The sequence below is a fragment of the Pterocles gutturalis genome, unplaced genomic scaffold (assembly GCF_000699245.1).
Source record: "Pterocles gutturalis isolate BGI_N339 unplaced genomic scaffold, ASM69924v1 scaffold7840, whole genome shotgun sequence".
Lineage (NCBI taxonomy): Eukaryota > Metazoa > Chordata > Aves > Pterocliformes > Pteroclidae > Pterocles > Pterocles gutturalis.
The window spans coordinates 877-27,676 of record NW_010140667.1 but is presented as its reverse complement, the minus strand read 5'-3'; the positions used below and the strand labels follow the sequence as shown (position 1 = coordinate 27,676).

Here is a 26,800-nt window from a genome sequence, read left to right as displayed (position 1 = left end):
TGTAGTAAACAGGTAAAGAAAATGAGGAACACAACCACTCAGGAGACCTCTGCCTTGCTGTCATCTATACTGTAGATTCAGTAATGAGTCCACTTATACTGGTTATTTGATCATTTTTTGCTAATGGAAAGCAAAGTTGTATGGGTGTGACTATATCATACTCACTGAGATGACTAAACGCAGAGATTTGATTTTAGTTAGCTATCAGAAAGTGGGAGCTTAAATTTACTTAATAAGCAAAATGTAAAACCTTCCTGAGCTGGACCAAATGAGAAGTCATTAAAAATAAAAGTCTGCCTTACTGTATTCACAGCCATGTTAACTGCCCATAAGGCAGCGTCAGCATCCAACAGACCCAAACTCTGCACTGGTCCAGCTTTCTCTATGTCTATTAGTAACAACAAACAGCAAGGAAGGTTCTATTGAACACATACAACATCGAGGACACCCTTCAATTAACAATGGCACTCTCTAATTAAAAAAATACTTGATACTTGTTCTACAACTAAACAGATGCATTCATCATTACTACTGTCTCAGGATCAAGCTGGTAATTCATTAAGTAATTCACAAGATGGGGAGAAAGACATCAGAGTAACTAGTATACTAGCGTAGTACGATAAAATGTCTGGCTTAGTGAGCAAACGTTTAATGAATACGAAAAATGTTAGCTGTGTAGAGTGACTCCCGGGTATGCTTCCAAGCCAGTTAAGAATAGGATATTTTTCCTCACTGCTATGTTCATTTGGAGACATGGTTATTTAAGCATGATGATGGTGTTTTTAAAAAAGGTTGAGATCCAGGAAAACAATTATTTAAGGAAAAAGTTCTCAGGCTGTTAGACTTGTACCTTCCTGGAAAACAACTTTCAATCCCTCCAGAAAATAAAAATAATAATAAAAAAAAACAAACAAAACAAAACAAAACAAAAAAAAAAATGAAAAATTTAACTGGCTATGCATCCTTCCTTACCCCTTTTCCCCTTGCATTTACCATTCTGGCACAAAATGTATCTAGGCCTCAACTTCATCTTCCAATTAGGTTTTTAGTCTTGGGGCAAAGTAGTTTATGCATAATGAAGACAGAAAGCTTTTGCATTAGCACAGAGATTTCACCTTGAGAAAACTGAAATGGAAAGAGACAGATAATAGCAGAATCAACACATTCAGAATGACAATGGCGAGGTTTCATGTGACAGAAATACAGCAGGGCTGGAAGAAACGAGGCCAAGGTGACATTCAATTCATTTGAAGAAGCTAATGTCACAAAAGCCACAGAGGTAGATTTCATTTCATAATACATTTCAATACATTTAAAAGATTGACAATAGGGTTGTGAAACGGTATATAAACTGTCTTTAAATACAATAATCCTGAAAGCTATCAAATGAGACAGAGACACTGCAGATGAGATCTTCTGCATTAATGTCCATTCAATATATAGCACTAATTTAAAAATAACTCAAACAATAATCTGAATATTACAAGGAATTTTCATAAGACCACAACTATTTTAAATACTTCAAGCGCCCAGATTCTGCTACTCCGTCCACGCTGAATAGCATTGTACCCTTCAAGGAATACAGCCATGCTCCCAGCCAGGGTCAGGGCAGCAGAATTTCACCCATAATGAATTGCAGACTTTTTTAAGATCTGGGTAATGCACTTTTAGTGGGAGAGCTCTCTGGCTGCAGGGTTACTGTGCTCAGGAGTGTAACAGTGATGTGCTGGGGAGGCCTGCCTGCATGGTGCTTGGCTTGGGAGGGAAACAGCTTAGCTCACCGAGCTTCCCCAGACAGTCACTGGACAGCCACCTTTCCTAAAGTATATAACTGTCTTTTCCCATTTCATCCCTGACTTTTATCGCTTTAATAGCTGAATGTAGAAAGCTGCCTTAATGAGCTTTGCTAACCACTTGCCAGTGCCCTCATAAGGATTTTATTTTTAACAATTCAGGAGATGCCAAGAAAGAACTAAAAGGTCAAGAAAACTGAGCTAGAAGAAATGGATATGCTGTTTTCAGGCACCTCAACTTGACACACATGGAGAATGATTTAAATTTCTGGTTTACTGCCCTTTTCTGGACCCTCCGGTGCAAGAGACCTAATTAATTTACGTAATGGACCATTAAGATATCCCTGATTACAATATTTACAATTCATAACTATGTTTATGGGTGATTTTGATTCACTGAAATAAATACTAAAACTTAACCCAGTTGGGTAATTCTGTTCCTTTGCTTCACTCTATTAAAATGAACATGAACAGCAGCATAGAAAGAAATAACTGGTTTAGGCAGACTTTGGTCTTTATCATATGAGTCACATTTTGTCCTCCAACCCTTATATTTACCAGTATTTTCTTTTTTCCAACTTTTACTCTGCATCTTCAGGCAAAATAATTATAATGTCTCACAGTAAAAAAGCCTGTGATTTAAAGATAAACCTACCCCATTCTACAACCTTTTACTGGAAAGATTCTCTGTCTTTTTCCCTAGTGTGGGCCAAATCTTATTAGATCACTTTTTCTTCCAGTCAGAGGCACAGCAATCAGCTCTCCTAACAAATATGATCACGTAACAGCTCTAGAACAACTGCAAATACAGCTCAAGGAAACACGATATACTGGAGACTTTTTTATTTGTTTGTTTATTAGATATTTTCAGGTAGGGTATTTTTAACTACCCTAGCACAAGGCCTGGGGGGAGGGACAGAAAAAGCGTACGGCCAATAATGTGAGTTTAGCCAGTACTCCATGATCCACCAGCAAATGCTCTGAAGATTAAAGTCTGAAGAAACACTGAAAAATGGACTCACATTAACCAGCTTTCAGGGAATCTCTTAAGAACATTCATACCAACACTATGTGTTTCAGCAGGTTTTTTAGGCCTTATGCTAGCACTGATGAAGATTATTAACTGCTTTCACAAATACTATGCAAAATGTGTAAAGAGCCAGGAAAAATATTGGAAAGATGTGTCCACTTGGCTTTGTGTGGGAAATGCCTGTGCAACTCAGTCTTTTTGCAAAGCACAGAAACTGCTTCTTGTGTGGATTAACTGAGCATTTCCACAGGAGATACATTCTTTTTATTTCTTTGTGGCTTATTCTTTAAATGACTTAGCTGAAATACATATGATTTTAAGTGTTAGATGACTTCAAAGCAAACCTATTTTGGATAGACAAGACTTGCTTCAGGATTGCAAGATTCCAAAGTGTGTGTGCATATATATAGTTAAAAGACTTAGGATTAATCCTGACTTGCAGAAACAACTCAAGACCAACAATGAATTATAATTATTCTGTAATTTTCTGGAAGCACTAGTTTTTGATCCAGTAAGCTATTATATGTGCTGGATGTTTGTTATTGCACTGGCCCTCAGATGTAACAATTCTTTGTGAAATTAAAAGGAAACACGCAACCTAACAAAAAGTCAAGTTATGCAACAAGGCATGAATTTGAGCTGTTGTAATCAATGTAATTCTACATAAGGACTACCCTTCTGTTGGTAGAACAGGGCTTACTTTCAGTGTAGCTTACGTTCATTTAGAAGCATTTTAAACTAACCTCAAAAAGCCACTGTGAATCCAGAACACTTGTTGGTACATGAGACTTTACAACAGATGTAACTATTGTGATTTAACCACAGCAATATTGGAGACAATGTCTTTTGTGACATGAATATACACTTTCCTCAGATAGCCACTGAGCACTCTTCAAATTTCTATGTTTTGTTTTGTTGTTTTTTTTTTTCTCTTTCACACTAGAGAACCATCCTAGCATGTTGCAAAATATTTTTTGTTTGTCCCACGTAAGGACACCACAACAAAACATATGCATTAAACTTTGTGACGACACCATCTGTCTGTAAGAACAGGTTAATGAAACCACAGCACTGACAAACAGAACATGTAAACTGTACATGTCACTTAAGTCACTAAAATTTCTTACGGTACAATAAAATAAACTATAATGATTTTTCATTTCAATGCTATGGTGCAAGATTTTCTGTCACAGTACACTCAATTTCAACTTTTAATTAAAAAAAAATCTGCCACAGCCATGTACACATTAGGTGTTCTACAAAATATTTCTTTTTGTATTTGTCTGTTATGCATTGTCAACTAAAGCAAAGGCAGGACAGAAAAGAAATGGGAAAAAAAAGCCTTACCCTCATGAAATGAAGAAGAGTTACCCATGGCAAAGAGAGGTAAATAGGAAAAGCTGGATGAAAGGTGTGTGGAAAGGAAAGTAAAGGCATCACTGAAAACAGGGAAAAAGAAAACAAAAGAAGAAGTGAGGAGGAATGGGGAGTGGTTCTGAAGGCTATTTTTCCAATGTTTTTGGTTTTGGTTTTTTTTGTAAGGATTGTGGAATGAAGCAAAGACATGAACAACAGCAGTAATAGCTGCCATTATATTTACAATCAGCAGTGATGCTGCTCAACATGACTTGCTCTTGTCAGTACAGATTGCAAAATTGTAATCAGTGCTGTATTACCATCAATAAATTTAAATGTCAAGTCACAACTCTGCAGAACATGCTAGTGAAATCAAGCCATGTGCTAACATCTACATAAAAGTAAAGTTTTATATATGCAACTGACAGAACATTATGCACAGTATTGCACATCACCTCAGCCTTGCTCAAGGATTTGTGACTTTCCTGATCAGGAAAGCTGAGTGAATATTTTCAATGGTGTTTTCAAAGGTCTGGGGTTTTCTGGTTAGACAACACTGATCCACTGATGGAATATTACTTAGAAAATAAAGAGAAAAATGCTTTTTCTGAAACAAGCAATGTTTAACACACTGATCTCATAGAAAAGGGGACCTAGACAGACTACAAGTTCCAATTCCCCTCTGCATATTGCTTCTCAGTTGTTGATGGAATTACTGATTTTGTTGTTGCTGATCACTTGTTTGGTTTCTGGGAGATGCCACAGGGAAAGGCCCTGTACCTTCTCCTCCCTATTTGTAAAGGTTTTGGTCTCATCGTGATAAAAAAAAGGAACCAACTTAGAAATCCTTAAAAAGGTTTCGCAGAATGGAAAACTGCTCTCCATCCAGCTTTAGCATGGTTTGCTTTTAAAACCAAAACTGTCTCTCCAGCTCTTTTGTACATCTCTCTGCTTTGAATGCATGAGCTTTAGACTGGCTATAGGACTGAGAAAGCAACAGTCACTATCCAGCTTAACATCGCTACCGTAAACAAGCCAGAAGAGTGCTGTAGGATTCATTTTCAGTCCAGGATTCACCATCAGTACTTAGCATAAATTTGAAGAGGGTGAGGCAACATGCAACTGACTGCTGCTTTTCCCTCTGTCCTCTCTGAGAGCTCTAAGTGCCCAGGAATGGCACTGGGGCTAATGGAAGAATAAAGAGGAGCCCAGTAACGAGAATGGTCATACACCCAAGCTGCTGCAAAAGCTATTTAACTTCTACTTGCTTCAGAGGCTACTGCTAAGCCCCACCTTGTCTGTCACATAGGTCCACTCTAATTTGTTGTGTAATTTTGGATTACTGAAAAGACATAAAATCCATTAATCAGATCCATTTTGACCAGAAGGATGAACCTTGGAGAAGCTGAGGCTGTCCTCTCCACAGAGTACATGACACTGGGGCAACACCAGTAACACATACCACAGCTAAATATTATCTGGACTCACACTGCCTAATCCATCAATGTTTCGGAATACACTGAACAACTCCACTTGCTCACGCATCATTTTTACTAATAACTCATTCAGCCACAAGATTTCTCCAATCTATTGTTCTCTTTGTAAATAAATAAAAAAATCTAACACATTTATCATAAATCTTCCCAATTACACTGCCCCATAAACTGTTATGAACTCCAAACCTTTCCACATAGTAAAAGACATTAATCTACTGTGAATTGTTTTGGCTTATGAAGTTTTAATTTATTGCTCTATCCTCTCTTAAATGACTGTTTATTTATTTAACATTACTTTCAATGAGCTGTCAAAAGCCTCCTGAAAATTCATATCAGTTATGATCTTTGGGTCCACTTTAATTACAAAATCATCATTTATTTCTTTTTTTCTTTTAATGAGTTGTCTAACAGGCTAGAATGACATGATTTGCCCTTGTAAATGCCATTCTGGTTTGACCCTATCAAGTTATACTTATCTAAGTATTCACACTATTTTATCCCTAGGCTCAATAGGTTCTCCTGGTTAGTGGTAACAGGAGGTCATCAGTTAAACCCTTTGCAACATTCTCCATGAAAAACAAAACAAAACAAAACAAAACAACAGAAGGACCCCACCTAGGTTCAGGAAATGAACAAAAATTATTATTAATCAAATTTCCTACCTAACCTTTTATGGGTTGTTAAAAAAAAAAAAAAAAAGACAGAAAAAACACAAAACACACTAAACTTTTATCCTGATAGTGATTTCAAGGAAACTAGGGCAAGGATTAAAAAAGTTTACTTCCCTCACGCCACTATATGCTATTTGCAGTCATAGCTTTCTCTTTCAAGTAAGCAAAGGCTTACACGCTTTGAAGCAAATTTGTAAGCATGAGTAACAAACATTAAATTGTAGAATTTGACTGAATTTCCATACCATTCCTTTATATTAATCTCTACAATAAAAACGTTCATGCAATTTACTCTACAAGTTTCTAGCTTTCCATGTTTATCCCAAATGAAAATCTTGCTCCTGCAGAAGAATGCTACTATCATAAACCACAGCAACAGCAGAACGTTAAAAAAAAGCAGACACATGGATGCTGAAAAGCTCATAAACCAATGTAAAATCAATTTAGTATTTTATTATTACATTGCAATTAAAATCCATCTATAACTTAAAGCTCTGCTTTCCAGTCTGAAGAAAAGGCAGGCTTGGCTGTTGTAAGGATACTATTTGACAGAAATGTTTTATTAATAAAGCAGTCTGGGTAGAAACCACCACACTGAAATACCATTTAATGCTGCCAGCGAAAGGTAGTAATGCTTACACATTCAGGGTACCCTGGTTCTGCCTTTTACAAAAAGGAGTCTCTTGTGTAACAGCTGCAGCTGTGGAGAAGAGCGACAGCAGCAGCTGACACCGCCGTATTTCTAAGTAGAGGTAGAAGATGGCTGTTGTGGCTTACAGCCCTGGCACAAGAGTCAGAGCACTTTGCTTTGCAAGTGCCACTTACTGCAACACCCACCTCAGCAAACATTTCTCCTGCACTGCCAACTGAAGAAGGAAGGAAGGTGAGAGAAGACAGAAAAACAACCTACCGTTACTCCTTTCCAGGTGATTTACCGATTAAACTGTTTGTGTTGCAGGAACACATATTATTTTCAAGAGAAATTTACACTGCTTTTAAATTGGTGTTTGCAGTAAAATTTATTCGAATTAGCCTCAATTTAGTCTCTACGGCTCTGTATTGGATAGTTTAAAGATTACTAACTGCACCAAACCCACAATCTTTTGCAGCACTAAAAATATGGCAGCACTAATATCACATCTGTTAAACAAGTATGACTTATTGTCATTGGCCTTCTCACTTGTTTCACGCTTTTAAAGAGAAGTAACAAAATCCCTCCTATAGGAGCTCACCATTCCATATTTCCTTTTTAAAAAGTTTTTTAAACAGAAAACCCCAACAAAACTTTTTAAAGTAAAGTAGTTAATCTGTCAGTTAAAATTTGACATAAATGCACTCACATTCATTGCCAAATCCTCAATCTGCCTTTTGGATCATAACAAAGTCACTAAAAAGCAGAGATTTACACCATAAACTTCTTAGGCAAACTATAAAAAGCACTGTAACTTACCGATGTCATTGCTTCTTTCAGAGGAGTCTTTCTCTAGAGTGCCGGATACTGTACTGCCCACTAATTCCACTTTTGGACTATCACTCCTGAATTTGGATCAAGAAGAGGAGATATTTTATTGGAGGTTTTGTGTAGTTTACAGTAAATTGATAGCTAACTTGCAATTAATAATGAGAGAGCAAAAGATTCTTCCTTTGTAGCACCACAGTAACAGCAATGTGTCAGAGAGCAATCTCCAGTAAGTAGACATGCTGTATGGATTAACCTTATCTCATTTCTCCTTAACACCTGTCAAAAAAGCCTAGTTTAGACACCGTAGTGTCCTGAATAATTCTTCAGATGTTCACAGCATCTCTACATGAAGGAAACCTAAGGGCAAAGGGACATTCTTCAACTTCTTATTTGTAATTTTTTATAATCAATTGTCTTGCAGATCTATAATCTAGAATACTGCAGAAAGGAAGAGAATCTCAAGCTAGCATCCTGCATTTCAGAGGTTCCTAGTATTTACTCATAAATGCAGCTTCTCCAACATGTTTTTGCACATTGCTTATGAGATTAGACTATGAGTATTTTTTCCCCAGGTCCAAAGAAACAAGATCACCTAGTCTGTCTGAAACGTCTTTGGAATAGGCAAGTGTCAAGAGCTGTGATATTTTATACAGAGGAACTATTTTTAAATCAAACAGGAGATCAAACATAAGCAACATGATTAGCCTTTCTTCATAGAACTTTCTATCCCACAACTACTTAATTTTAGCAAAATAATCTGATTGTTGAAACAATTAATTAAAGAAGGGCCAGTGGTAGGTGAGTAGCTCTGCACTGCAAACATCACACAGACAAGTCCCTGTAACATTTACTGTGATAGCAACTGTTCAATTAACGCAATAAATTGTACCCACCATCATTATCAGGACACCTAACAAAGATCATAGTTTTTCCACAATTACTATTCCCAGCATAGCGCTGTAACAATTATGATGTATGTAAGGCACCCAAATTACGGATAAAAATATAGATCTGTCCCTGAAAATACCCAGGCAGGCGTGCATTTTTATGAACAGTAATAATTAGCCATTGACAGTAAAACACATAGCGAGCTCCTGATTCTTGTTGATTTTTTAATTTGTCTCTGCTTCTGATGCCATAAAATGATGACATAAGCTGATGAGGCTTGAACCTCAACTCATCGCAGCAGCATATAAGCAAAACACAAATGGGCTGGAAATTCTATTTCAGACTTCAGGAAGGCTGTGATAAATAAAGGGTCTGAAAATTTGTGTTAAACACCGGAGGAAGTAACAGATTAAGTGAACACATATCCAGTTGAACACTGTGGTCGGGTGACAAGTATGTTATGAACTAAAGAAGATAGACAACCAGTTTATGACTTGAAAAACAAACAAGTCCTACACAGCTATCAATATAGCAGACAGTCTGCACCAGGAAGGAAACAGAATAAATTTAACATATTCCTAGAAAAATGTATTAATTGTTGAGATGATAAATAAGGATACTCTCCAAGTGATCTAACTAATCAATTAGTTTACTTATCTTTTGGTCTTTAACATTTTTTTAAAAATTGCTTATAGATTTGTAAATCTGTAAGAAGCAACATAGTTTCTTGGCTGACAGGGTAATGAGCATTTGACTGCATACTCTGTTTTGCATACATATATCTCCCAGCAAACTAAGAGCACCACGTGAGTTGGAAGCACTCTGGGAAATGTGTGAGTACAGTTTTGGAGGAGATTCTTAGGATGGTGTGATTTAGGGCTGAAAGTTACAACATTTACCATTTGACTACAAAACATACCAAGATATATGACATCAACCCCACAAAAAACCTAACTGATGTCGAAAGAGTCAACAGGCTTATTATGCCAATCTAAGTCCACACTGCTGTGAAAAGAGTGGAGCCATCCCTTCTCAGTCACAGTGTCTTCCCTCCCTCTGCTTGTGCCCATGCAGACAGGCTGTCAGTTTGATCAGACCCATGATCAGCCTCACAGGAACCCCACACTAATAGAAAACCCCCTGCAAACGGATTAATTGCCAGCTGGAACAACTCCCTGACCCATATGGCTGGTTGGCTGCACAAATGCTGGTGCTAACATAAGGGAGGAGGCAGGAATGGGCTGCCAGGAGAGGGAATCTGCCCATGTTAGCAGCAGTATGGACACAGATTAGTTTAGACACTGTAAAAATGCACTTTCTGTAGGTCTTTACGGCTTGCCTACTCCAGAGAATTGCCTCATCCGTAAATTGTATAATCACAGGTACTTCTAAATAAGCTGTGAAGCCTTCAGCACAAATTGACAGCTATTCTCTGTCCCACATGTTTTTTGTCTCTCTATTGCCCTTGAAGCCCTAACCTGCCTCCAAGAAGGAGGATTATATTTAAATGGAAAAGCAATCATCACCACAAAAAGTCAGTGAGATGCATAAGATGTAAGCCACTTACTCAGAACAGAAAAAACCCCTCTTCTGCTCAGCAGCTGCCATAGAAATCTCATGGGACTCACTTTATAACTACAGCAATTTTCCCCCCTAGGATCACGTTCTGGTTTTGACTGGGATAGAGTTAATTTTCTTACCAGCAGCCCACATGGTATTATGTTTTGGATTTGTGATGAAAACAGTGTTGATAATACCAGAGTGTTTTCATTATTGCTGAGCAGTGCTTACACAGTGTCAAGGCCTTCTCTGTTTCTCACACTGCCCTGACAGCGAGGAGGCCGGGGTTGCACAAGAAGCTGGAGGGGACACAGGCAGGACAGCTGACCCCAACTGACCAAAGGGATATTTCATGTCATATGACATCGTGATCAGCAATAAAAGCTGGGGGAAAAGGAGGAAGAGGGGGATGTTTGGAGATACGGCATTTGTCTTCCCAAGTCACTGCTACACGTGCTGGAGCCCTGCTTTCCTGGGGATGGCTGAACATCTGCCTTCCGATGGGAAGCAGTGAATGAATTCCCTATTTTGCTTTGCTTGCACGCGTAGCATTTGCTTCATCTATTTAACAGTCTTTATCTCAACCCATGAATTTTCTCTCTTTTGCCATTCTGGTTCTCACCCACATCCCACTGTGGGGGGAGTGAGCGAGTGGCTGGGTGGGACAGAGCTGCCCACTTGGGTTAAACCATAATGGGTCAGCAAAAATTCTGCTGGTTCAGTTTTTACTCTAATTGCCTTAGGTTTTTCAGATTCTGGAAATGGAAACGAGCAGGTCTTAAAAATATTTACTATCTTATTAAACTGAACTGATTTAAAAACAAAACACCTTTACTGAAGTGACTGCTTCCATTTGAAGTTTCACATTTCTTAATTATTCAAGTAATTCAAAGTCTATTCCACAGATTATTTCATTATGTGAACTTTCTGCCCTCTTTCACCCTTACAAGCTAGAGCTTACTAGGCAGAATAGCTATATGAGATAAATCCATTAATTTCAATTAGCTGACAAAGAAATTCATAGGGAAAGTGCTAGCACTGCGATCAGCAACATGCAGCATCATCACCTTAAAAATCACCTTTTCTTCTAAGTTTTAATCTCTCTATTGTTACAAGTAAAATTCTTTCAAATTTAATGGCATTAGATAAAAAGAATGAAGCATTTTTTCCTCTGCTAGACATAGCAGAGTTTGGACAATTAAGAACATAACAAGGTTACTGTTTAGATCTGGTTTTTTTTCACTTTGTTAACACAAAAATTGAAATATCTTTTAAAATGTACAGCTTCTTTATACAACTTGTACTTCAAAAAAAAGGAAACCAGAAGAACAAAACACCTCTCCACAACTCTAAATGTCTAAACATATTTATAATATGTTTAAAATATTCCAGACAAATGAGAGAACAAAAGAATAGCTAACCCTGTTGCAAGCCTCGCCATTGGAATACATATTGGTCTTGCCAAGAAGACATAATTTATCTAAATCTAAATGTCGTAGCAAATACTTGCTTTTCCAAGTGACCACCAGGTGTGGACTATATTCTGGAATAACTGGGCAAGTGTGTTCAAAGCCAGGAAGTCCAAAAGAAGTTGTGGCAGTAGCACCTGGATAGAAGGGTAAGTTCTCAGAGACGCACAGCCAAGGCACTTCAGTAAGATGAAACTGGCAGCACAAGGCAGGCAGTGGTTTTTTTATTTATGTGTCTCAGATTTCACATTGAGAGCATTTGTTTAATGAACCATATGTGGAAGAACAAGGGAATCAATGTCTAGGATTTCTATTTTATTCCACTCTACCCTATACTCCATCCTAGTATTTAATACACCATTAGTATTCTTGAACTCCAGTAGTTCAATGGCAGCTGTTGTGTTGGCAAGTCCTGTTTCTCAGTGCTCCTCAAAGGCTGTAACCACCTCTAATAAAGAGCATCATGTAACTATAGAATAACAATCAACATTAGAGCATAAATACTTGACAGCAGTGTTTTGCAGTGGCACCAGCTTAAAGAACATTCTGTGAAGACAAATGTATTTTGCTAAAAATCAATCTAAAATTATTAAAGAAAACAGACTGAAACCAAGCTGACAGTGTTTGAAATATGCATTGTCTAATGCCGTTCCTCAGTACAATCCAAGCTTCTGCACCAACTTAGTGCCCTGGCTAAGATGGAATAATTTGAGGTACTCTAAGAAAGTCAACATCAGCGCAACATACTGATGCAGCTATTTCAGCTATTTCATACATATTTTGCAGTGGAAACTATGAAGTTGCAGTAACAGTGTGTTCATCAGTAGAAATAAACTAATAATGAACAGTCTAAGACTGTTATTCTTGCAAAGATAGTTACGATCCAGCCAGATGACTAGAAGGCTTTTCTTTTTTTCTTTTTCTTTGTCCCTTAAATACGGTTTACTGTGAAATAATAATATGTTAACTGTAAAATCTAAATTATTTAAATGTGTGTTTTTCCCAATAATCTCAAAAGCACGGAACAGAGGAAAACCAATACCTTGTATGAGTCACAGGCACAACTGGTCTTTCTGGTCGTCTCGGGGGCAAGGTACCAGGTCTATTCACAGAGTTTGCTTTGGGTGGCCGAGGTTTCTTCGGAGGTATAGCAGGAACTGAAGGCTTCTGCAAGTCTAACTGTTTTTGCTCTCTCTCTGATCTTTCTTTAAATCAATTATATCCAGAAAAAAGAACACAGATATTATCAAGTGGAATTCATTTACACTCACAAGTCTACAATTAAACAAGAAATCTTCAATTGTAGATACGCTGTATACAAAGAAAAAACCTCGTTTCCACTTCTGTCCTAAATCATTCTGTATTTGAAATTACATGTTTACCACCAATCAGTTGTTTGCCGTGCCTAACTGTTCTTCCTGTAATTCATCATGACTGAAATGTGTATGCAGTGACTGAATGGGAATGCTATTTTTTATTTTAGTAACTTCCTTATTTCTGCTTGTAAAAAAGAGGAATGGCAAAAAATTACATACCATACGGAAAAATTTCCCGTGAGCATAACTTATATCAAATTCTAATACGAAACAATATTAAGTTAGAAGGTCACAAAGATATTCTTAACATCTCTTGAACAAACAGAGAAATACCATTTCTGGGGGGAAAAAAATGTCTTTCAAGTGAACTACAGTTAAATGAAAATACGAGCATTAAAATTTAGCAATGTTTGGCAGGATGTAAACCCCCCAGAAAAATCAGACCTTCTATTTAGGTTTTTAAGCAAAGACTTATATGCTGAATTTTTCAGCTTAACAATGAAAAACCAGATCATTTGCAGAACTTATGCATAGTTAGGAAGTGCGACAATACTAATAGCCAATGCCACACACGCAATGCCTGTGAGTATGTAAACTGCAATACACATTAATAACTCTTGTAAATAATACACTCTAAATTCATAATATGAAACAAACAGGAAAACACATTTGCCACACCACTGGTAACCTGATTCTTCTTAAAGAAAGGACAAAACTCTCAAAGGGACCAATGTTTCTCTCTCTGTATCCTCCTATGTCAACACCTCATTTCTCTTGCCAACACTGTCTATGATATGTCATGAATATTACACCTCTGTACACATGTAAGTGGTACTGGGAAGGTTACAGAGCATTGCTTAATGGGTTCTAGGTTTCAGTCTGAGAGGATCATGGAATAAATCACCAGAAACACAATCCACATTAGGTTTGGAATAGACTGACAGGCATATATGCTTTTTCAGTACACTTTCAGTTGATGTAGTCATTGGGTCCTCTGTAACACTGAAGCTTTTCCAGTGTATTGTGTAATCTTTACACGCTTACTCCTATGACAACTTATACTGTGTCAGTGTCCAAGAATCTAAACTCTGTACGAGGGACAGGCTAGGCAGCGCAGCAACACACAGCGTAAAGAACATTCCTGTGCCACCCTGGCTCTCACACCACACCAAACAATTCCTGTTACTCACTGGTACTCCAGAAATGTAAGGATGACTCCTACGGTCTCCCTTCAACATTTAGAAAAGTTACAGACATTTATACCCAGGGACAGTAACATATTTAAATTTCTCCACCGTTTTGACAGTTGGCTTTGTAAGTCCAAAAATGGAAAGCAAAGGTTTTTATTGCTAAGATAATAATGAGAAGTAATGCACATAACCAAAAGTAAACATATGTAGACCAAAGTGCCAAAACATCTGTCAGATCCCTAAGACGTATAGTCAGAAACAGAACTTGGTGCAAAGTCCGAATCTTGTGGCACTAAACTGTAACTGCATATTATACATTTAGTCACGTGCACACATACGCCCTTTAATAGACTGCAAGTTTGAATACTTAAAAGTTAAGAAATCCCATAAACTAACTTGTCTGTACAATCTAATATTCTACTTAAACATACGAAACTTGACACTGTATTCAATTAAAGTATCAGTTTTCCCCAAACAATTCAGAATGCACACTGAACACAAGGAAAGCATTAGAGGTTTAATTTGCTTGCTACTGCTCTGCGTGGTACTGTGCCCCATTTCTTGCAATGTTCAAACCTGGCTTTGAAGACAGAATTTTTTCATTTCTTCATAGGCTTGCCTACGACTTTTGTGACTATGATAATGGGGTGATTCATAAGCATTTATGACTATATCTCCACAAAACCTCTCTGTGATGCAGGAAAACCACCAACCCTGCTTTTAACTAGAGAACCAAGGCATATAGATGTTAAGAAAAAAGCACACACTAATCTGGGGTATTTTACTTGATCAAGGACCAGGGTTTTACTGAGTACAGAGCTTTAGACAGCATTTTATGTATTGAGAGCGTATCTCCCCTTGGTTTCAGTTGAGGTTGCATGTACTTAACAGCTCTGGATTTGTACAACTGAATACCCTGAATTTTGCCCAAAAGCAACAATGCGATCCTGTTCAAAATGCATATCATCACAGATCTATCAGAATGGCAAATAAACATCCAAACAATACACTTAATGAAAACAGGGACTGGGAAATGAGGATGTGCATCAGTTCCACTTCCCCCATCTCTCTGCAGAGAGCACGCAGGAAAGCATATTTCATACCTTTTTCTTCTGTTCGATTAGGAAGACATTCTGGTCTTTCAGGAGGTACCTTTTTGATTTCATGCTTTCGATCTGTGGTACCTGTAAAAGAGAGGAAAATTGGACTACTGAACAAGCCGACAAACCAGTATATGCAGCCACATAAGGTTTAATTCTGAAATTTTAGTCTTTTTACATATTCCAATTTGAAAATGTCTTGCTAGAACTGAACACAAATCTAGTTTAAAGTATTTGCTTACAGCATAACGACAAAAAACAATTGGATGTCTATGTTTTCACAGTTAAGTCCACAGTTTCCAAAGAATCCACCTCAAAAGAATGGGCACTTCCAGACCATTCTGTGAAAAAAAATATTCAGTAACTACAGATTGTTAAATGTGGACAGATCCTTTACTACTGTAGATATATCTAACTGAAGAGCAATTCAATAGTGTGGAGAATCATTAGGAATAAATCAATTAATTGGGCATTTCTGCCTAGAGAATACTTAATATAGACGAATATACAGGGCTTATTTTATATTCAGTTAAAACCCCCCTCATTTTCACCTCTAGTACTAGCTGTTCACTTCCATATATTAGAAGGATGAGAATAGTAGTGCTGACAGTATTCTGCATTAACTATTTTAATTGTCAGCTTTTGACCTGAAGGCTTAAGCCTCTGCCTTCTGCCTCTGTACTAGAGACCCTGACATACTGACTTCTGCTGCTATAAGAAATACGGGAACTCGTGGCACTAATAACGGTAAGATTTTGCAAAAATTTCCTGGCACATACAAGATGCAATCTTCTAGTCCCCATATTATAAAAAACACTTTACTACATATTGGCTTCGCTGCACTGGCTAACTACTAGGTGCTAATGCCATTTCAACTTAGCCATGTTGAAAACCATTTTAGGTAACTATTAGTATTTAAATAAAAATTACAGTAGATGGCATCCAAGAAAAGCAGGGGAGGCAGGGCAGGGAACACAAGGCAATTTTTTTCTTCAAACTATTCTATTATATGCAGTTCTCAAGTACATTTCCATTTTCTGAATGTCCTCTTGCAACTCTGTTCTACAGCTGGTTCCTAGAAATCAGTACTCATCAGTGCAAATTGCTCATCAGTGGTGATTGCCAGCCATTGTGTCCTTATATAACTGTGCTGCTGGACAGGCAACACTTGTATCACTTCAATAAATAATACTGAATTGATATTTTATGGCTGTACTCAATGATCTTAAGGGTCTCTTCCAACCTAAATGATTCTATGAAAAATACTTCGCTCCTGAGAGGAGAAACTGTTGCTAGAAAACAATTAAAGCCATTCTAAACCCAAATTATGCAAAGTACGAACCAACTTATTGATAATCTTGCACATAGTAGTGTGTTCAAGCAAAACAGAGACACAAGTCTATACACCTAACTACAGTAAGAATGACAGTTATCATTAACCCACAGAGGGACAATCTCAGGCCATGTCTAAAACAATGAGCCTTAGGAGCTCCCAGGCTCAGGTGTCCTCCCTACTTGGGTTGTGACCCCCAAATTAATCAATACCCAGGCAGGTACTATGATCTTGCCTTAGCTGCCAGGAGAAGGTCACCTGCAAGGAAGCTCTGGTGAACTCTGTACCAGCTCCCAGAGGGACCTAACACAGTATTCCCACCCTCCAGCCTCGACACAGTTGTACTGCTTACCCCAGCTACCCAGTGAAATGCCTACTGCTCTTCAATGACCAGGTAGGGGACTCATGCTCCTAACTTTGGTTCACCAGTTTTCACCTTACTTTGTAAAGCAGCCCAGCACAGACGGCCCTGGCATTCTGCTGTGCAGAATTTGGAAATACAGCCACATGTTCAGCTATACTACAATACAAACTAGTCATTTCTTTTACATATGTACTGCTTGTACTACAAAAACCAGTTCTAATTCTCTGTGCTATGATTTTATGCTCTGCATCAGAAGATACTGATATTTAATTATTTAGGCTGCAACTGACAGATCTCAATTTATTCATCACACTACGACTGGTTAAATATGCAGAAACTTTACTGGAAACTGTTACCTACTATCAACAGTAAGGCCCGACACGGGGATGTAGTAAAATACAGTGTTTGTCTTGGGAAAATGATAATTTGACAAAGTAGAGGATGTCAGGATGGTAAAAAACATAGGCCAATTTTCACCTCTACATACATATCAGAAGAAACTCTTGTGCATAATCAGCCAGAACTTGTCAAAGACTGAGTACGAAAACAAAGAACAGCAATAGCCTTGTTATTAGATGGCCTTAATAAAATTGTCTGCATCCTTTATGCATCCATTTTTCCTTCTGAAAATGGGCACATCATTGTGCTGTGGTGACACAGGTAATGTGTTAAATGCAACAGGGACAAACATATCAAAAATATTATTCTCTAAATATAGGAGTATAAACTGAAAGAAATATAATGTTTTATAGAGCTTTTCCAAAACGTGTCAGGCTGTAATGTCAGTTGTCACCAAGACATCTTCAGTATGCAACCACCACTAGATGGCAAAGTTACACTGCTCTCTCTGGACACTGTTGACTCACTGATCTTAAAATCAAATCTACGTTTTTAGGAGCCTCAAGACAGAGTAAAGAATAAACCATGGGTGTCAATAAGCAAACCAAATATTTATAGTCCTGATTCTGTAGTCAAAGAAGTGCTTCACAAATTCTAACTAGTTAAATTATAGCCTATTGATTCACAGTAAATTGTACACTGGTGTAACTTGTTCTTCTATTAATAGATTAAGACTGTAGGAGAGGGAAATTTACTTTTTAAAGCACTGAAAGCTGGAACAGACCACAGCGACAAGAAAAACAATCTGGCTAGATTAGACGAGTTCGTTTTGTTTTTCTAATGTGCACCAGCAGTGGGGGAAGTGGTAGTGCTGCTGCAGAATTTTAACAAACCCACTGGAGTTAAGGGATTAAAGAATTCCAGCCACAGTTATGTTTCGAACACAACTGCAATACAAATGAAAACTCTCAGAGCATCCCATGCCTTGTGATTTGTGATTTTACATTAATGCAAAAGGAATTCAGTTTCTGAGGTCAGAACTGTCAACTGCACAGATACTTAACTGTTTCTAAGTTTCATGGAAAAAATACATCATGCAGTCACTTTTGATAATTAGTATGGAGAGGTCATTTTAAAACTACCAATAAAAGTGGTTTTCATACACAATTCAGTCTAACATATTCCAAAACCATTTTTGCTAGTACTCATCCATTTGGAAAACATAATCAGCCCTTTAATACATTTGCAACACCATTATCTACATAACCAGATTCAGGGTTATACCTCTAAGTTTTATACTTATGGCTACAAAGTATTGAAAACCAAGAATCTAACCATAGCATAAAACCTAGAGACAGCCAGCTCCAGCATTCATGCAGATTTGTAAGACTTAGATCTGCAACTCAGACGGGGCCACTGTATTACAGCCAAGTTCTTTGACACTATCTTATAGATATGCAAAAAACCCTCTTTACTTCTAAAATAAATTAGATCTGTAGGTGTGAAGTTAATGTGGTTTCCTCCTGCAGGTATTATTAGACTCCAACATATCAGGTCTATACTGCAAAGACATGTACGCAATCAACTTCCGTCAAGGAGCAGAACTGGAGAACTTTTGAAAACTGAAGTATTATGCTCACTTCAAATTAACATGTTTAAGGGGCAAAATATATTATTTTAAAATGGTGCAGGTGGTTGCCTGCAATAGATTTTAAAAGTACACCACAGTCTTTGAGGGTTATCATCTTTTTGCAATTTGACTCTGATTTATTAGTTGTTGTCTAGACACCTCCTGCTTATCAATTTTCATACAGATGAATTCTATATAAATTTGAATACACTTAATTTAGACTGAGATGTGCTCACTGACATGTGCTGTACAAAATCAGCTGCACCTTACCTGATCCTTGTTTGATGACAGGAGCTGATGGAGGTGGTGGTTTCTTCGGTCTCTAAAATTTAATAACAGAAGAAAACAAGTTGCTTCAAAATGCCTGTAAATCTCATTCATACAAAGGCTGGAGTTAATAATACATTGCTTAACATTAATAATTACAAAAATTGAGACTACAGATCTGTCACATATTTCCCCCTGAAATAACTTAATTAAAATGAATCTGAAGAGAGAGAATAAAATTGACAAGTAAAATGACATTTTTCTACTTTGCTACTTTGTTAATTTTTTCTACAATTGAAATGTCCTGCTGGGGGGAAAAAAACAGTCCAGTTTATGTGCCTTAAGGTTGGAGAAATACACGACCTTTGGTTTACTGAAGAAACCTATTTATTTAAAATTTAATCTTGTAAATATTCCAACCCATTTTGCAAAAAACATAAATGAAAAACAGCCAGATATGGCAAAACCTCAAGTGTGTTTTTTCAGACCCATAAATGGGGCAAAAATGCAGAAGACAGGGAATGCTGCAGAGGTTACATTTTATTCACTCACTATGATACATTCACAGCTCCAGCTGTGAAAGGCAATTAGCAGAGTTTTAGTTGTTTGGTGAATTGAAATAAACCATTCCAACCAATCTGTACTTTTTACTTTTACCTTCTCTGTTATGACCATTTTCCTAATAGATCTGTAATGGTATGGCTGAGAAACACGATCACCAAGTCAGTGCCAGAACCATTTCTCTTCACTTGCAGGCTAGAGGAGGAGTGCTTTCCTCACATGTTGATGTGTGTGTATGCATACACCCATACTGGTATCCACCACACATAACTTGGAATGAATAAACAAATGGACCACCATGTCAGATCAAGAGACATGCATTAACTCTCGCTCTTAAAAAAAAAAAAAAAAGTCAAAATTATTGAGAATAAAGACTAAGTAAAAATTAATAATTGTTTTCTTCATATGTCCATCATTTTTTCTGAGAAGGACCTTTTTTCCTTTGCTACAGACTGATCACAATCACTGTCACTACACTGCTGGCTACGCAACAGTGTCTTGTCTTGTGGAACTATCTATAAGATGATGTTTCCAAATATGCATAGCTTTGACAAACTTCAACCAACCATTTAGGTTGATATTTCCTATCAAAGTCATACTGATTTCCACACCGCCCCCCTACGCCCCCACTTATTTTCTAAATATTTGGCAAATGGTTCACCTGCTTTCAAGAGAGATCAATTGTTTTGCTCACTTGCAGTAACTAGTTCAGCCTCTGCCCTAGAACTCTCAAGTCTTAGTCCAAATGCTGACAGGGAGCAGGTTTTCTGTGAAGGCTGAGCCCTTGCCACTCACCCTTCTGGAATATTTCTCTCAAATCTAGCAAATGTATTAATCTCTTGAGAGAAAAACAAAACAAAACAAAACAAAACAAAACCCACCAGTTTTGCACAGACTGAATAAACCTAACAGCTTAAATCTCTGAAGTTGCCATCCTGCATACCTGAGGATTCTGCTACCACCTCATCCTAACCAGATCACCTCCTGTCATGAACCTGAGAAAGCTGTGGTCAAGAACCCAGGAGCTCAGAATGATCTTCTCTAGCCTGGCTGTCATGGGCCATAGTCCATGAACAGTGAGTCCCCTATACTCTCAGAGACAGTTCTGCAAGAATGTAGGCAACATAGTTCAAGGTTTAAATGCAGCAAAGTGCAGAAAAATGTGGAAAGGAAAGAAGCCAGAGACAATGAATGTCTTGTGATAGCAACTGGGGGTTTGGTTGATAACAGGCTGCAGAGTGAAATAGTTGGTGCTGAGGATCCAACAGCACAATATAAATATTTGGAGTTTTATTCTGGAGTGGTGTGAGCCTGATCCCATTGACTGTCCGCAGGTCAGCAGCTGGGATATATGAGGTGCACTCCTTTAGCACATCTTTTGGCTTCGTTCTCATCTGAAAGGAGTCTGGTTCATGTCCCCTGAGACCTGTCTTCAAGGCAAACCAAAGCATAGCAAGTGCAGACGGACAAGTGAGATATTCACTACTAATTCTGCTCCTGGCTAAAACTAAAACACTAACATAGATAAACACAAAGAAGAAAGGATCCTACGGTTCATTAGACAAAGTGGCTTCAACTGGAAGCTGCTGAGGCAAATACAAAAGGCAGACAAAGATCAAAAAGGAAGTAGTGTGAACGAGCCTTAAGACTGCTGAGGGAAAGATGGAGAAGCGAGGAGGAATTACAAGGGTGTGTGGCCAGATGAGGTAACCGAGAAGGTGATGGAGAGAGATTAGAAGTGAAGCCAACAGAAAGATTGACTGGACAAGAAGAGAACAAAACTACAGAGCAGGGACAGAGTGTGAGAGGGGAGAGGAAAACAAGCCGGATAAAGAAATTTGGTGTAGGGATAGAAGTAAATCCAGATGGTGATCTAGGCTCAGGTAGTGAGCTCAGGGGAAAATCCTGTAATTGAGACCACCTGAGAGGTGGAGACTGGGACTAGGCAGTGAATAGAAAAGTCCTGGGACAAATAGCCATGTGTGGAAAAGAATCAGGTTTGGAAAACTGGGGATGGAACAAGGAGAAAAGATCCCAAGCCTTTGTTCAAGAAGCAGAAGAACTAGTGCAACAAATACTTTCGGACCATGGGATGGAATCCAAGGTTGCTGGATCACACCAGAAAATACCTGACAAAACCACTGGAAAAGTATCCACTTGCCTCTCTTTTAGCACTGATTCAAGCAAAGACAGTGAGTCTATAGTCCTACCAGTTACTTACTCATGTGGTCAGATCTGTGCCATTTTAAAAACTAATAAAATTTTATTATCCACATTTACAGCAAACCTGGCTGCAATTTTTAAGTATCTGAATATTTAATTTATTCTACAAGTTATATTCACTGTACTCTAAAGAAAAAAACAATTAACAATATATAATTTATAACTTCAAAAAGACTGAATAAATTTTACCACCAAAAAATGGGTAAGAGTAAAGATTTTTTTTCTTCTGTAATAGGCTCACCATGTCTTAAGGTTTAGGATTTCTGCCTCTTCTGGAAATCATCTTCTTTTATTACTAGGCCTAAAGCCAGGATATCCACTCTGCTATGGAATTGCATTTTCATCTCCCATGGTTTTGCTGCTCTTCTACCTTCATTTTCAATAATTATCATGTTAGCTTCTGTGAGTTGTTTAATAGTTGCTTTATTAAGCCTTCCAAGTTATTCAATTTTTGCCTCCGGCGTCCAATTTTACTGCCAAAGATTGCTGAGTGTCAGTAATTCTCGGTTTTATCACAGAAGGCTTACACTGTCCCTGTGAAACACTCATCAAAAGCCTGATTGCAAGCTTGTAATATCCCACTGATGACTGAAAAGGTTCCTAAAAACTGAATGGACTTTTGGGGGAAGTAATCCACTACTTTCTTCCAGGAAGCTGCAGGATTTCTAAATATTGTTTGGCAAATAACAATGCTATCTCTTTCAAATAAAGAGAAGCTGAAAAACCTTCTGCATATATTTTATACCTTCTCTTTCACTATTCTGAGAAATATATTCTGAGACAGGTAAAGAAACATGTCTCTGAGATACCAAAAGTTCACTGTTTTTTGAAACTCACAGTTAAAATTTCACCCTTTTCATTCTGGAAGAGTGCTTGACTGCTGGCAATCAGCATGGTATGCTAACTTTCCATATTCCACCACAAAAACAACAGAGAAAAGTTAACAAATCTGGTCATCACTGCTTCACCTGACCCAGCAAATTACCCTGGGACCTCCAGTTTCTCTCTCAAACTTAGGATGCAGGACAGAGGGCTTTCAGAGCACCACAGTGGAGGCTGGCTGACTGAACAGGCCAATCAAACCCTTCAGAGAAACTCCATAATGTGACTTTGAGTGCCACACGTTTTCTTCATGGATGCTTTGTAACCCAGAAATTTGCTTCTTTCACTTTTTTTTTTTTTTTTGTTATTGAGTTAGAACTTTGCGAAAAGCACATATTCGAAAGAGAATTTCCTTCAAGTCCACATTTATTCTGTATTCTAAAACAAAAATGAAAAAATACATTGCTTACCTCTTTTTCAAAATCAGAAGGAAGTAGCTTGACAAAGTTATCTGGAAACACACCTCGTCTGCCATTGAGTTCTCCTTCCCACCAGCCCACATCAATGCAATCCTACAAAATGGTAAAATAAAATGAAAACCATAATGTGCTTTGTGTGCTGAACAGATTTGTGTGCTGAAGTGCTCTTTTGCATAATGTCCTGCCTTTTTTGCTAGAACATGACACTTTACTGGAGTGCCAGGTTAACAGGGTAATGTACCAGATAAAAACTTCAGTAATCACCCTGCATTACACTATTATACGGAACAGCTAGGAAAGAACAATAAACATGCCATAAGAGCTCAAGAGCTTGTCTCTGTCTAAAGCAAAACACTAATTCACCATTTGATCTATTAAACCAGTAAGCATTTTGAGCACATATGATATTATTTCTCTCTGACTTCATTTTATAGAAAGACAATAACTTAACTAAACATCATACATCCCAGGGCATAAAAAAGCTCCTTTATTTCCTACACTTTCAAGAAAAGCTTAACACATTAGAATGACTTCTGAGATTATTACATTTCATCACAGTACAATTAAGAAGGCATTATACACCAGATCAATATCAAGCACCACCTTTTCCTACAGCATTTTTAAGCAGCAAAATGCAGTGTGTGTAGCAAAACAACATGCAGCTAAATGCTTGCAGTAAGTGAACTACTATATCATGAGCCAGCAGTGTGTGCTTGCAGCCCAGAAAGCCAACCGTGTCCTGGGCTGCATCAAGAGAAGCGGTAGCAGCAGGTTGAAGGAGGTGATTCTCCCCCTCTACTCTGCTCTCATGAGACCCCACCTGGAGTACTGTGTTCAGATGTGGGGCCCCCAACATAAAAAAGACCCAGACCTGTTGGAGAGAGTCCAGAGGAGAGCCACGAAATTGGTCAGAGGGCTGGAGCACCTCCCCTGTGAGCTCAGGCTGAAAGAGTTGGGGTGGTTCAGCCTGGAGAAGAGAAGGCTATGAGGAGACTTAATAGCAGCCTTCCAGTACCTGAAGGGGGCCTACAGGAGAGATGGGGAGGCACTCTTTATCAGGGAGTGTAGTGAGAGGACAAGTGGTAATGGGTATAAGCTGAAAGAGGGTAGATTTAGACTAGACATTATGAAGAAATTTTTCACTATGAGGGTGGTGAGACACTGGAACAGGTTGCCCAGGGGAGCTGTGGATGCCCCATCCCTGGAGGTGTTCAAGGCCAGGCTGGATGAGGCTTTGAGCAACCTGGTCTAGTGGAGGGTGTCCCTGCCCATGGCAGGGGGGTTGGAACTTGATGATCTTTAAGGACCTTTCCAACCCAAACCATTCTATGATTCTATGATTCTATGATCAGTGAGTCAAAACGATGAAAAAAGGTATAGCTATTTCAGTAATGAATAATAACAGTACCGGAAGCCACAAGCATTTTAGAGAAGGTTAAAATTGTTCTTTGAGTCCCTGTTTACTTATTTTTGTGTTTGCTAAAGAGAATGCTTCCAGTTGAGATTTTCCACATTCTATTTCTCTGAAAGCCGTAGCTGAACAAATTTGTCTGTTTTCCAAAGCACAATTATGGGAAAGTCACCCATCGTATGCTCCATCTTAAAACCATTTCAGCCAATTTAGCAGTTGGCTCAGCACCAGGCTGCCCAACCTTTCTATCATCCTGAGCAGTAGCTGTAAATCTTCATGTGGCTCAGAGCCATGCAATAAATATTACACATCCAAGACACGAGGGAAAGGGAAATCCCACGAACAGTGCATGGGGGGGATCCTCTCTGGGGATTCCCCCCATTCTGTGAGAGTCAGGGCTAAACAGGGTTGGGTTTACAGCTGGGATCCAACATCATCTGGCAACATCAGCCTTAAGCAATCACTGCAGCATCACTGCTTCTACAGTTACAGATCTGGACTGACCAAATCATCTGCACCTGCCAGGTATATCCAGCTGTCCTGAAGGCAGAGCTACACTGGAACTGCCCAAGAGTCCAATATGTTGGATGTTCCTACTCTAACATTTCTAATCTAACCCTGTGGAAACTCTCCCAGATTTAATGAAGCACTTTTGCTGTTCAAAACATCACATTTCACCACTGTTCAGAAGAGACCAGCTGAAATTTAGCAGCTCTATTCTCTGAATACTAAGTGGTACTGATGGAGGTCTAACAGTTCTAGCTTGGGCATGGTCACTGCTCCAGGTCATTCTGTGGCGAAGACTCTCCAGCTCTCACTGCTGCAGAAATCAAGTGGTTCTTTCCCTGCAAAAACTTTTATCTGGGCTGTAGAAAAAAGCATGACAATATACAAAGCTGGCTCGCTGCAATCACCTGTCTCTTCTTCCTTTTCCTTAGAGTGAGAGAGTGAAAAGGCTGTGCATCTGGAACATGAGAATATAGGGACAAGAAGGAACAGAGAGATATGCATATAATAAAAGCAGGCAGGTAGTTTAGGAAAAAGTGGCAACAACATACACTAAATAATTATACCAGTTTTTACAGAGAACAAAGCTAAAAAAAAATAAAATGGACAGAAGCAAACAAAACAGGCCAAATACTACAAGCCTCATATATGCTATGAGACAACATCCCTTCAGAAACAGCACTGGATCAATGAGTCCAGAATCTTAACATCCTTGTGGTGTGAGAAAAGAGCTTGAAAAACACCAAGTGAAAGTGCATATTTTAACACTGCTTATCTACACAATTTGGTTGTGAAGGCGTACCTATTGTGCAGTACATGTAAAAACTCTAGGTGTAAAAATGTCACACGCTCAAATCAGTCACTGTTGTAGGCATATGTACAGGGGAACAGAATGTTAAATACTCATTAAAAGATAGATCTGATTTTTTTTTCAATGTGAGTATCCAAAACCAGCACAGACCTTAAAATATAGCCACTCTGATCTTAATTTCATCCTCTGCCTAGAAACAATAATAGCATGCGCTAACAATCCAGAAAAGTTTTGAAGATAAAGGTTTGCACACCATGCACACATTACAAAAGTACGGAGGGGAAAAGGTGAGAGGACATTAGTATTGCTTTGTCTAGAAGAAGTAAATAGTAGTTTAAATAGGGAAGAAGATCAAAATACTAGGGCCTGGGCAGTGAGGCCCTGAACCAAAGCTGACCTCTAGATGAACCTCACAACCTAACAATATATCTAATATGTATAATATCGATCACATATGCAAGGTATTACCTTATTAACATATGCCAATTTATAAAAGTTTTGTTGTAATGCTTATAGAGCTTTGCTGTAATGTTTGCTGTGTAAGGTTAGTCAGCAGAAAGATACTAGTTGTGTAACAGTAGCCAAAATTAAGCATGGATGTGCCCTGTCACCACAGATGGCAAAGGAATGTGGCAAGTCATGACAAGCTTTGTTGAGAGACAGATGATCAAGATTAGTAGATTCTTTTTTTTTGGTTATCTCCCCTCTCCTGCCCCGGCCAG

The 26,800-nt window shown here is 38.3% G+C and overlaps 1 protein-coding gene across 1 annotated transcript in view; it reads right to left on the bottom strand.

Annotated features, from left to right (window-relative positions):
- The window catches only part of SH3KBP1 (SH3-domain kinase binding protein 1), a gene marked incomplete at its 5' end in the record, with an annotated part of 34,573 nt that extends 11,131 nt beyond the window's left edge, over window positions 1-23,442 (bottom strand). Inside the window, 5 exons of the mRNA XM_010083759.1 lie at window positions 7,797-7,882; window positions 12,768-12,930; window positions 15,335-15,415; window positions 19,268-19,319; window positions 23,341-23,442. Of these exons, the coding sequence (XP_010082061.1) occupies window positions 7,797-7,882; window positions 12,768-12,930; window positions 15,335-15,415; window positions 19,268-19,319; window positions 23,341-23,442 (484 nt within the window). The remainder of the gene's footprint in view (window positions 1-7,796; window positions 7,883-12,767; window positions 12,931-15,334; window positions 15,416-19,267; window positions 19,320-23,340) is intronic.
- Between the last annotated feature and the right edge of the window lie 3,358 nt (window positions 23,443-26,800).